Here is a 13,502-nt window from a genome sequence, read left to right as displayed (position 1 = left end):
ATCAACACTACATTTTTAAACAGTGTTTGAAGCTAAATGTGACAAAATTTAGGCATGAATTTTTAGCAGAAGCTAAATGTGACAAAATTTAGGCATGAATTTTTAGCACAAGCTCCTTTACAAACGGCGCCCCATGGGGGGGGGGATAAGCACAGAAAAGTATTTAATTGGTACAAGTTAAAAGGGGAAAGATTAAGATGCAGACGATAACTCTCTTGCAAAGGTAAAAAAGTGCAGTTTTCAAAACAGCCTGAGATGGAGCCTGTCTGACCTGCAGCAACTCAATCCATGCTTCAGGAGGCTCAGTCTCCTCTGGATTTATAAAATGTTTTCAGGACAGTCAAAATATAATTGTATATTATTTATATTATATAAACATAAGTATTGTTGCTGACATTGCCGTTATTTTATGTGTGTTAGGTTCACTTTGGATGTTTTAAAGAAGTTACTGAAATGTTAGCAGTAGGGAAATAATCATGTTTTAATGTTTTGCACTCTTTAGTGAAACATTATTTAAGTGGTTGTTCAGCGGGAGAATACTTGAGACAAAAATAAGCTTTAACAAATGTTACTGAAGAAGAGTTTTGTAAAACTGCTGGGTTATCAAGCTGCACTTCCTTTTTTTTTTTTTGTGATGACTGAAACTAAAGCTTCACATGTGGGCAGCGTTTCTTTACCAACATTTCAGAGACTGTTTTACATTGTCTCACGTCAGTTGCACTCACTCAATTACTCAAAAACAATAAAAAAATAAAAAAGTTCTGTGGCAATTTGGACTCATGTATATTTGTGTGAACTCAAAAATCTACTTTTTTTATTTGTTACATTAGGTCCGTATCGGTTTATGGTCAGAAATTGGTCCTAATTTCTCATTTGCACAAACACATTTCAAACTGTTTAGCATGAGTTGATCTGATCATGATTTGGGCTCGTGAAGCACCAAGTATCACATAAAAACCCTTAAAGTGCATTCAGCTGAACTGTATCATGAAAGTGAAAAGATAAAGGCTTCTGCAGTACAGTCATGACTCTGGACTGACTTGATTACCTCCAAAGGTGCAAACTGGAAGTTTTAAAGTCTCTCAGTCTAAATATTTTTGCGTAGAAGAGCAGCTCGTTAATCAGTTGAGCAATGGAGGTTTGTAAAGAGGATGAGTGACAAAACTCTAAAGAACTGAAAAACTGTTTAATTTGCTAAAGTGGATGTTTCTGTTCATGCAGTTAGCAAAAGTATAAATAAAATCCACTCTTTTGCTTTGTGTTTTTGCCTCTTCTCTATTTTTTATACCACTTTGAACATATAAATAGAAATAAAGAAGTACAACATTTTCATTACTAAGAAAAGCAGCTCATCTTTTACATGTTTTGCATTGAAATGCAACTTAATTTTAAATCTGTTTTATTTTATATATTTATTTTAGTAGGTATTTTTTTCTTATTATCATGTAGAATAACAAAGTCATGGTCACTTTTTTTAATTTATTTTTTAAACAATAGTCTGACTGAAGTGATGGATTAATGAAGAGCAAAGCCTAAAACTGTGAGCTCCTTCACTTCTACAGTCATTTCACCACAGTTTATGCATTCTTCCATGTTTTTTTCTGTTTATTAATAACTGTTGCTACAGCAAATAATGTTTTTTTTTAGTTTAAAAATGCCTTTTTAGTCAATCTTATTTATGTGCAGTAAGAGTTTACCGTTTAAGATGAAAAAAACCAAAAACAAAAACAACTTTTAAATATTTATTTGCATCTCAATGAATCTTTTCCAAACAGCAGATGTGATTTTAAAACCCGGACCCCCTGACCTTTAGCCCTCTGTGTCTCCATTGGCCAGGTTGCATCAATAATCCATCCATGAAGTCGCATAATGTTTCTTCAGGGATTTAGATTCAATTTGTGGCTCATAGTTACTTTATTTGAGCTGCTAACAGAGGCCTGTGTTTTTAGATTTGAGGAGGAAAAATACTTGCAAAATAGAACTTGCAACCCTTCCAGGTTGTACTATGAGTATCTGGACTTATGGCAAGCAAATTGATCATATAATTTTGAGATAAGTTATTTGGAGTAGAAAAAAAGATTAGGGTTAGAAATATACAATGTAATTGTGACTTGTTATAAGTTTCATTGTTGATAACAAAATAAACCAAAACTAATTTGAATATTTTTAATGTAGTCTTTAACTTAAAGAATACAATTTAAATAGTAAAAATGTTATTAGTGATAACTTGTTTCCATACAGTTAAAAACAAATTTACAATTATGACAAATGATCAACCAAACAATAATCTTTTAACTTTTTGTGCTAGGTTTAGGCATATTGACATTGTGTCAAGGACAAATGCTGTAACCTCTGAATTGTGGTTGTTTTTTTACATTTATATGAAACGTAAATTGTTGCAGAAATGAGTTACACTGCATTCCTTTAAAACAACTCATTAATTAAAATGTTGATTTGGAAACAAATGTGTGTAATTTGTAAGGGGGAAGCATGTCTCTGTGAAACGATTGTTGTCAAAATTGTAGTTTTATTGCTTTTATAACCTGTAGTAATCTGCCACACAAACTCACAAAGTGTTACAGCTCACAAGACGGCTACAAAAACATCACAGAGCAGCTTGAACAGAGAAGCCCAGACATCTCTTTCCACAGCCACCTCTTCCAGCTCTTCCGGGAGGATTCCAAGGCGTTCCAGGCCAGTGAAAAGACTTTTTATCTTTTAGTGTTTTGCAGTCTCTCTAGTGTCTCCTGGGTCTTCCCTGGGGTCTCCTCCCAGTTGGACATGCCTGGAAAACACATAGAGGTAATTTCCTGCCAAAACGTTGCAAACAAATAAAACATATTTCACAAACTGCCCTCGAGTACAAAATGATCTCTCCTTGCATAAGAAATGATTTGACACTCTCTGAGGCAAGTTTCTGCCAAAGGTCACGAGATACCTTAGATGGAATTATACGTTCTCCCCACCTCCACAGCAGAACGCCAGAAGAAATCATTTTATACTCGAGGATAGGTTGTAAAATATGTTTTATGTGTGTGCAGGAAACTGACTCCATAGGAACACCTCTCTAGGGGGCATTCTTACCTGATCCCCGAACCACCTCAGCTTGCTCCTCTCGATGTGGAGGAGCAGCGGCTCCTTCCTAGATTAAAAAAAAAAAAAATTGTATTTGTATATTTACAACTTAGTTTTTGTAAACACAATATTAGGTAGACTTAGAATGTTTTTTTTTCCCAATAGCAGGAGTGTTGATGTAGTGTTGAAGTATTTAAATTTACCTATCATTGTAGTTTTGAAAAATAAAGCAATATGTTTTTTTAGCCGACGCAACCCGGGCTCGAACCCGCAACCTCAGACTTCAGGGCTCTCTGTCCTATATGACGTAAACAGAACGAGGAGCGTGGTCGGATTATATGTCCCAACGGCGTGCCGTATACCTTGATTTGCCGCTAGGGGTCGCTGGTTCCCCACCTTGGCCTCCTCGCTAATGGCAGCGTGTCTGTCAGCCCCGTCGCCACCGCCCCCTCCTGCCACGCCACGACGCCCCGGCACCGTATCGGCTCCCCGGCTGTGGCATCACGGAGCGGGGCGGGGCTCCGGTGCCTGCTATTGGCTCGCGCTGCAACACCGACCGTAGGACCCCCAGCCGGAGGGAGGATGTCCACGATTCGCGCTCCTTTCATCCAGCCCAAGCATCGGGTTTTCACACAATAATTTTACTGAGACTTTAACGTGTTTTTTTTTTTTTTTTTTAATATTTATTTTTTTGCCGTTTCACCGGAGAACAAGATGCGCCCGGCCCGGAGCGGACACATTGTCCGGACACCGCGGGAGGAGGCGGAGGAGGAGGACAGGCGCGGGCTGTGACCGGCTGCGGAGGCACCACCTGACACCTCGCTCTCTCTGCTCGTTATTCCCCCCTCTCCCATGTGCTGACCGAGTTCCTCTCGCTGTTTGTTTTGTTTTGTTTTCTTTTGGGGGGGGGCGGATTCTGTCTTCAGCGAAAATGAGCGAAGAGGTGTCAGAGGTTCCCAAAGAGCTCCTGGGTAAGAAGCTGAGCCTGAAGCCATGTGTCCGGACTGCAACAATGCTGCCGGCTCCATGTGGCACCATGTTATCTATCCTCTTGCTTTTAGCAGCTTGTCGCTTTTATTATGACTGAAACATGAGACTGTATGTGGTTCATTTGGTCAGCCTGTGGGTTATCTCTCCCCCCACCACCTCCACAATCATAAGCTCCTGCATCATTACCCTGAAGTTTTAACTTTTTTTTTTTCTTGCTCTTTTTTTAGTGAGTTTCTTCGCTTATTTGAGATGTTGTTGATCTTGATTGATGTCCTCCTGGTGTTCTGTGGTATTTATCCTCTCTGTGTTTGCTCTGAGTCAGAGCTGAGGGGGAAAATGGCATGAAATGTTTGTTTCTTATCATTTCTTTACATTTGGTTATTTGGTACACCAGCCTTGGCAGAGGAGTGCATCCTGTCACACAAGTCAAGAATGGTTAAAAGCTGCTCAGCTTGATTGGAGAATTTAGGCTTTTTAAAGAACATTTGTGTGTTTACCTCCATGGTATTTGGACATGATCCATTTGAGTTACATTTATGCCATAAGGATTTGAAACACAGGTCATAATCTGGTGCTTGAAATTAGTTTGGTTTAAATAGGACTTCCTCAAAAAATCAGTTTCATTTCCGGAAATCAGAGCATGTTATAAATAATCTGAAATGTAACTCTTCTTAAAAATGTTGAGATAGCTAGAGCTCAGTTTTGCATTTTAATTTTTTTTCCTGATTTGAGGTTTTTACCCACTTTTTTTTTTTCTTCTTTGTTGACCTGCACGCTCACCGTCAGAAGTCCAGCACGTCATGATGCCCTGTCATGAGGTTGTTGTTCAGACTCCCGAGGAGTAAAGGCAGCCATTGTTCAGAACATTTGCTGCTGCTTGTGATTCTTCATCATCGGTATTCAGCACATGGGAGACATTTCTGCATAATGCACAATCTGGAAAAAAAAAAAAAAAAGTTGCCTTTTCTGGCTTTACTGTGACGTAAACTTTTGTGAGTTGAAGACACAGATGAGAAACAAGAAAAGCCACTGTGTGTGTCTGGGGAAGCACTTTTGTTTCAAATTAAATGGAAGGAGGAACAAAAATGAAACTAACGGCACGTCCCAGGTCATCGGACAGGCAAAGCTGCATCTTCGAGCAGTTCAGGGCGTCATGTTGTGAGTCAGAAAAAAAAAGGACACCGTTGCGCCGTCTGAACAGTGATGAAACGATGTTATCTTGGTGTGCAGAGCGCTCCTACATGCCTTTCCCTCCAAGCTCTTGTGCGACTGCCTGCAAACCGATCCGCGTTGTGTGGGGAAATGTGCTGACGTGACGGTGTCAAACATGAGTCTGAATACATATTTATTTAATGACAGAGAGGTCTTAATTCTTGATCGTATGTCAGTCTTCGCTGACAAGTACCAAGAGGCGAACGCTCTCAATCAGACATTACCAGGAGACAAATCTTACTAGACTATTGACTGATAAAGAAACAAATCAGCTTGCGAGTTGTTTACTAGAGCTTTAACGTGGCCACCTGACCCAAAAAGTCCCCTCAGACATTAAGGCTTGTGTGACCTGGAGCAATGATTCCCAACCCCAGTCCTTGAGGAACACTATCCTGCATGTTTTAGTTGTTTCCCTGCTCTTCAGCTGGTCTTCAAGTTCTGCAGAGGCCTGTTCATTGCTCACTCACTCAAATCAGGTGTGTCAAAGCAGAGAAACACCAAAAACATGCAGGGTGGTGTTCCTCGAGGACTGGAGTGGGGAGTCACTGACCTAGAGCCCACGTCATAATTGTCTAATGCAAACAGAGCAGCTGGCGAGAAAAAATGATTCTGTCAAAATTTTATTGAAGCAGCAGACGAGATATACTCTAGTCTGGTTCAGTTTTATTTATTTTTGTCTGCTTGACCCCGAAGCTGCCCAGGCTCATTAAAACACACGGGACCTGATTTCTGTATAGAACCCCGCAGATCACCGCCGCAGCTCCCGCTTCGTGTTTTGTTGTGGAAGTGCTGCTCACGAAAAGGCGGCACATTTTAAATTTTTTTTTAGAGAAGTTTATTTAGGCAGCTCGAGGCTGGCAGATGAACCATTTTTGCTCACTACCTAATTATTAGTTTTGCTTTGATCTGCCGATGGTGGGAGGAAGCCTGTAGGCGGGCATACGTGCATGCCAGTGCAGATGTAGCTCCGCACTCAGAATCCCTTCCTGTGCCAGACACATGTATGTAGACTGTTGGAAGTCAGCTAGGTTGAGTGAATGTGTGTGTGTGTGTGTGTGTGTGTGTGTGTGTGTGTGTGTGTGTGGAGGGCATGCAAAGTGAATGAGCAGCGTGAAGCGGTGGCTGACCCAGTTCTCTTCTTTAAGCCAGTAGTGTGGCTGTTGACAGTCCTACACTGTGAATAAGCAGTTTAACCATAAAAGGACACATCCAACATTTGTCTGTGTGTTCATTTAAATCATTTTTTTCTAAAATTCTGCAACAAATTGGTTCAGTGGTTACAATACTGGTTTAATGTTTGAAACATTTAACTCTACCTTCAATCATTTTGGAGTGGCTTTTATCCAACGTGAGGAACAAGACCATCATTTGATCCTCAGACTGAGACTGCCATGTGTGGACGGATGGCTGGGCCACACTGTGTTTTTGGGAATAACATGGTTGCTGAAAGAAAAAAAAAAAAAGTTTGGCTCAGTTCAGATAGCCAGGTACCAGTCTTAGCCACTCTGTAAGCAACAGTCAGCCTTAAGATTGATTCTAGCAACAATGTTGGCTTAAAAGTAATGGAGTGACTTCGTTTTGTTGCCAACCATCCATGAAGGATTCACTGCACAGTCATGTAGACCTCGTGGAAGTGTGTGCACTGGTCAGAGCAAGAGATATGGGCTAATATTTCTGATAACATAAAAGGGCAGAGAGACCACGAGACAACTGGCCATCAATCACGACCCTCAGATTTATTGCTGAGCGGATAGTGGGGGATGGATTTATGCTGATGCTGGATGGGCCGATTTGTAGGGAAGACCAATACGTCAGTTTTAGAAGGGTTTAGTTTCAGGTGGTATTCCTGCAGGTTTGATACACTGCGTGGTCATAACAATTTGACTGCATCTGTCCGTCACATCAATAGGGACTGGATGGAGTTGGACCTATTTTTTACAGCTATGGCAGCTTCTGCTTATCTTAAAAGGCTTTCCGAAAGTGTTTCTGTGGGGGTTTGTGCCCATTCATTCTCTTGAACACCTGTGAATTTAAGCAGTCTGTTTTCCAGTCTTCGTTCAAGTTCACCCCAAAGGTGCTCAGCGGTGTTGAGATGAAGGCCAGTCAAGTTCTGCTGTGCCAAACTCATCAAACCACGTCTTTGCAGTTCTTACTTTGTGCACTATTCGTGTTGGAACAGAAATGGGCCTTCCCCAACGTGTCGCCACAAAGTTAAAAGCAGAACGTTGTACAAAACGTCTCAGTATGCTTAAGCGTTAAAATGATCCATCACTGGAGATAAGGGTCCTCGGCCAAATCCTGACTAAAACACTTGAATTCAACAAATACTTTTGTTGCATGCTGGAAAGGCAAGCTGAGGTAATATAACAGACCTGAGGGTCATCTGCAAAGAAGGGAAATTAGAAGACACGTGTCATCTATGTGAAGAGGTGATGAGACAATTTGTCCTTGGCATTTCAGATTGTGGCTAGTAAGAGATGATTCAAACATAGAGTTAACAAAAGCTGAAATGCTCTATATCAGGGGTGTCCAACACTGGTCCTGGAGGGCCACTATCCTGCATGTTTTACTTGTTTCCCTGCTCCAACACACCTGATTCAGTGGTTAAATCACCTCTTCATGTTCTACAGAAGCCTGTTAATCACCCATTGATTAAAATCAGGTGTGTTGGAGCAGAGAAACAAGTAAAACATGCAGGATAGTGGCCCTCAAGGACCAGGATTGGAGACCAGTGCTCTATATAGTAGCGAGGGCACCCGTTCATCCTCTGTTTGTTCTTAACCCGTTAAAAAAATATGCACAGTAGCGCTATAGCTAACTGGGTCAGACAATGATTGAGCTAATTCAATCGTGAATTTCTCAACTCAGATAAAATAAAACATTTTATAACCTGCATTAAAAAAATTCTGCGTGAAATAAGCTCCGTTTTGATACCAATACTGTTATCCATGTGTAAAAATTAAGAATGATTAAAACCCTTAAAGATCAGCGATCTTTTGACGGATGCCGGCGTTGCGAGGACTTACAGCTGATTCCGTGAATGATCGACGTCGGCAAGGAGCCGAGCAGGAGCTGCCACTTTCCACTGCTTTGCTCATGTGTTATCTGCGAAGGAATAATGTGAAAATTTACAGCCAATCAGGGCATTCTTCAGCTTCAGCTCGCTGTGAGAACAGAAGTTCCAGGAAGTTAAACACAGGACGTTCTACTGCTGCCTGTTTAAGAACTGTATAAATTTAGACCAATTCTGATGATCATTTTTTGACAGTAAATTGGTAACCAGTGGACCTAATGTAAAAATTCAAATTGTGTTGGATTTTTCTTTAAAAGATCTATCTAATGGTATCAAAACATGTTGTTTTTGATGAGGTTATAAAAATCAGGTGGCCTTGCTAATTATAGTGTGAAGACTGTTAGATACCAGGGTTTACTGTGTCAAAGGCTGCAGAGAGACTGCGCTGTGGCTGTAGCTGTTATTAAGTGTATGCTGTTAGGGCACAGGTTCACAGGTTATACACTAAAACATATGTAAAAAAAAAATCACTTTAGTGAGGACACAGATCCTGAAGCTGGACTGATTGGAATCAAGGAAACTTTTTATCAGAGAACTTTTAAAAATTGCTTGAAAGCTATTTATTCATTGTTCCCAGAATTGATGGGGAACAATAAAATTGGCCTTCAGTTTTCAACTTGGTCATGGTTGGAGAATTTCTTGGAACTCTTGGCAGAGCTGGGCAAGTATTTTCCTGAGGTAATGCTGCTACAACAGTAGGAGGGATTCAGCAACTGTATACATTGGAAGACTTTCTAAATAAAATGTGCTTTTTTGTTAGGTCGTTTTTTTCTGTCTTTTGTGTTTGCTCAAAGACCCACCATTTATGTCTTTTTTTGGGGGGGGGTTCATATCTGCACAAATGCTGAAAATGGCACAAAATAGCCTCAGAAGAGAGCTTCATGAAGAGAAAATAAAATGAAAACTGGATGAGAGCTCGTTTCCCCGCAGTCCATTAAAATTGGATTTGGTAAATTTTTCATCAAGTATCTGTTTTTTCTTAATTAACAGAAATAGCGAATTATTCCCCCCGTGGTAAGAGCACACCATTCTGTGTCAGCTGAACAAAGCAAAGTAAAAATTCATGCGTTCACTTCCACCTCAGTTGACTTGAGGTTTCGCGTCTTCTTCTCGTTCTTTTCTTCAGTAATAAAAAGAACGACACGTTTTGAGATGTAGATGTGTGACAGATTTCCCACTTGAGCCTGAATCATTCCTCGTTTCATCTCCTCTTTTTTTCTCCTGTGTGCAGAGAGTGTGAGGGATGCTGTGGGGAGGAAGGTGAAGTTGTCACTGAGGAAAAGAGTCAAACTGGAGATCAAAGCAGACAAGATGGAGAACAGAGTCCTGGTGAGTCAAGCCCAGCTGCTTTCCAGCTTCTTCATCATTAAAGCTTGTAAATTTTTCATCTGTCTTCATCTGACGTAGCTTTTATTGAGATGTACAGTTTTCATTAAAGAACGCACATTTCCTGCTTCTCTTATCTTTAGCACATGATTTTTTTTTCCCCGAACACTCACTGCCATTCTTTCAGTCGTTTCACGGTTGATTTCAATACTTTGATGATTTTATTCCCCCCTCAACAAACCTTTGTAACACTAACCTGAACATGTCTGGTTCAGATCACCTGAACATCTCACGAGTGTCTTCTTTCAGGACCACTGTTCACTTTCAAAAGATTTTTCCAAACCTGATTTCTTTTGTATTTTTTTTAAACTTTTGTATGGATTTGTAAGTGTCTTCTGGATTTTATACTTCTTTTGCAAAACAGTACGTACACAATGATTTGGACAGTGTGGATTTAAAGTGGCCTTTTCAAAAACTCCCACTTTCATTTAAATGCCACAGCATGGCTGCACAGATCAGCAGGGCAACCGACAACTTTCCTTGTTCGCACCTATTCCTTTTTTTTTTAGCCACATAAAATTTTGTCTTTTGTGTTTGTAAAACAATAGCAGCAGCTGAAGTTGGACGCATTAATCTATAACTGACTGAGGTCATTCATTCATTCAGTCACAACTCTGTTTAAACTCCAGCCCGCAGTTGAAATTAGCAGCTACGGTCATTAAGTTTTAGGTCCAGAGCCGTAAATCCACAAGCTGCTTAATATTTAATACCCGGTAGATTATTAAAATTGCATGTGACTCTTTCTGGGATGACCAGGGATGACATGGTGAAGATAGTTCGGACGAAATGGGTTCCTTATTAATTCACCGACTGAAGCCGGATCAATGACGTTTGATGATTGAATTAGAAAGCTTTTACTGTAGTTTGTGTGGTTCTGTGGGGACAGCAGGAGCCTTTTAGTTATACAACGCTCAGTGGAATGGAGAGCTTTTAGTTTTACTGCTCTGTGAGGGGTTTGAAAATTAGGAAAAAAGGACTAACCCAAAAAGTTTTAAGTCAACTAATACTTCCAAGAGCTATGCATCCCAAAAAGTTTTGTGTTCGGTCCATTATTTCCTTGTTGTAACAGTGCTTCTTGGCAGTAAATCTTTTACCCTTTATTTCCCTTAAATGGAGCCACATTTGTAAGGAAGAGCTGAGTGTGTGGATTGTGCCTATGGAAAAACTTAAGTGTTGACAATTAGCTGCCTTACTGGCCTCTTATTGTCAGGACCTGTGAGCTGTGGCAGGGACCACAGCTCACAGGTCCGTTGGTGTCTGCTCCAAGCATGCCACGTTTGACTGATCTGGATGGGGCCCCCCAGCGTAGGACTTCAAGCGTTTAAACCAAGTTCCAGCATTTTTTGGAGCGAGCCACAGCACCACATCCAAACTGAAGGCCAAGTTCTACATGACAGGGGATTTCTGAGACAGGCCTCAAAGTGGGCTCCCCAGTGGCAGTCCCGTATCTTCACATTTCAGGACTGAGCTCTGTCGTCCAAGATGCCAACGCTCACCCCCATTACAGTGAGGTTTATCAGAAACAACCTCCAGATTTTTGGAGCAGGGAGGATGGAATGGCACCTCAACCCGAATACTAAGTTAGCAATTAAACTCACATTAGCTTTTTTTTTGTTGTTGTTATTTTATTATAAGGAAATATTACTAATAAGGCACTAAATGACCTTGTCCATGTTTGTAATTGAGTCACAGTAAACCTAAAAACAAAAAGACTCATGACCCCAAATTATTTCAGGAAGTCTTCCAATGACCTCGTTTGTTATTGTTTGGACTAAATGACCCATAGCGGTAAAAATTACATAACCAACTGTTTTGTAAACATCTTGTTCTTTATTAAGAAAATCAATGATTTGTTTTTTCAGTTGATTTGTTCCAAGTGAGTTACTTAGTGCAGCAGGCAGTTTATTTTTAAAATGTCCTTTGAAGTTGTCAGAGCTATAATGTTTGGTGTTTTTTTTTTTCTTTTTCAAAATCTAACAATTTTTTTTAGTGTATTCTGTTTTTAATGCTGTGTTTGAGACTAAACTCGATGTGGTCATGGCAACAGTGTCACCACGTGGGAGCTGGACACAGAGGCTACAGTGGCGTTCACACGAAACAATGTACGATGTGGGAGTGAGGACCGGGACGTGAGGAATTCCAGCCGAGCGTGACTTTGAGACCCAGAGCCTGAGTTTGTGTCGGCGCTCTGCTTGGCTGAGCTGCACAAACAAACTACTGTTTGTTGTTGCAGAAAAGCAGCGTTTGGAGGGCCAATTATGGAGGAAGTGGCTCGGAGAGAAAGCAAACATATCAAGGGACTGTAACCTGCGAGTGTTGGTGTGTCGAGGCATGATGAAAGAGCAGTGGACTGTTTACAGACTGTTTGGAGATCAGATGTTGGAATTAAACGTCGGTTTCAGGAATTTCTCAGAAGTGTACAAACAGGATGCGGCAAAGTGTTTTACTCTTGAAGATGACTGAACTTAGTGGAAATAAGACCGTGTCTACCTGGCATCACAATAATAAACGTGTTAATTGGCATACTTACAAACAATAGGATTATTATTGTAAAATGTATTGGAGCCATAAGGTATTTTGGGCCTTTTTCATGGAACTGTTCTTAGCTGTAGTTTGAAAATATACATTTTTAGCATCTGTTCTCAGACCTAAACAATCTGAAATCACCTGCAAAGTATCTGTACCCTTTAAATTGTGCTTTTTATTCACCTCGGAAAGCTGAACTCGGATCTAGGAACATCGTCACACCCAGTTTAACCATGTTTCCAGTTGCAAGTCAGACAACAGTGGGATTTGCCAATAACAATGTGTTTGTGTGCACTCAGTGCATCCGAACACTGTAGCATCATGTCTCCTCACAGATGATGTGAAGTATTATGTGTATGACTGATTTAATGAGATACAGACTGACAGAAGCGATAATAGGCAGCGCCATCACCGCTTTTGGTGCACAAGGTGGCCCATATTTGATTTTGAGGCGGAATAGGGGAAGAATTTCAGACTTTCCAAGTTGAAAATCCAACATCAGAGAAGTGTTCCTGGTGATTTTTTTTTTCAGGGTTTCCCCCAGCGTATTATAAGCCTGGCGGGCTGCCAGGCTTTGGTGACCCGGCCACCAGGCTAAGCTCCGCTTGTTTATTATAAATACGTCATTTTTTTACAAGTTTTTTTCCTCAAGCACCCTCAAAACCGCCTCCTTTATCTACCTCCTTGTTGTAAAACTGTAGTTGTTTAAATATTTGGCACACTTATCTTACAATATCACATAATAAATAGCCATATTTTCAACTTTCCTGTCAACTTTAATCTTTTTTTTTACTAAATCACGGTCGACCGGCGATCGGCCACCTACCACCGGGCTTAGCCTCTTTTCTGGGGGAAACCCTGTTTTTTTTATTTATTTTTTGACTTGGAACTTCAAAAATCTGATTTCAAAATCCTCCAGAACTGCTTTTGATCATCACAGCCACTTATACAACTTAAAATTCAAATAAATGTAAACAATGAAGAAAACTGTTTACAGTAGATACAACGAAAGGTAGAACAATCTCATTATTAGACTAAGGGTGAAGCACCACTGTGAGACATCTCTTAAATAAACTAGATCCTGATACGGTCTTTCTCTTGGCTGTAGACGGGGGGGTTTGGATGAAGGAGGCTGTGATAATAACATCAGTCCATCAAATGCACCCTGGGGAAAAGGAAGAGGGAGACAGAGATGAAGAGAAATAAGTGGCAAATTATGCTCCAAAGGGCAGAGGACATG

General features: G+C 40.5%; 1 protein-coding gene across 3 annotated transcripts in view; it reads left to right on the top strand.

Moving 5' to 3' along the window:
- The first annotated feature begins 3,567 nt into the window (after positions 1–3,567).
- The window catches only part of LOC108232298 (F-actin-uncapping protein LRRC16A), a 74,315-nt gene continuing 64,380 nt past the window's right edge, over positions 3,568–13,502 (top strand). For 2 of the 3 annotated variants that reach the window (XM_017410009.3, XM_017410008.3), the window contains exons 1-2: positions 3,569–4,046; positions 9,582–9,679. In XM_017410009.3, coding sequence (XP_017265498.1) covers positions 4,007–4,046; positions 9,582–9,679 — 138 coding nt within the window. In that variant the 5' untranslated portion in view covers positions 3,569–4,006. Of the gene's footprint in view, positions 4,047–9,581; positions 9,680–13,502 lie in introns of all 3 variants that reach the window. The other variant, XM_017410007.3, reaches the window with a different exon arrangement.

The sequence above is a fragment of the Kryptolebias marmoratus genome, linkage group LG16, assembly GCF_001649575.2.
Source record: "Kryptolebias marmoratus isolate JLee-2015 linkage group LG16, ASM164957v2, whole genome shotgun sequence".
Lineage (NCBI taxonomy): Eukaryota > Metazoa > Chordata > Actinopteri > Cyprinodontiformes > Rivulidae > Kryptolebias > Kryptolebias marmoratus.
Note: the sequence above shows the minus strand (reverse complement) of the source record. Positions and strands in the feature narration are given on the sequence as shown.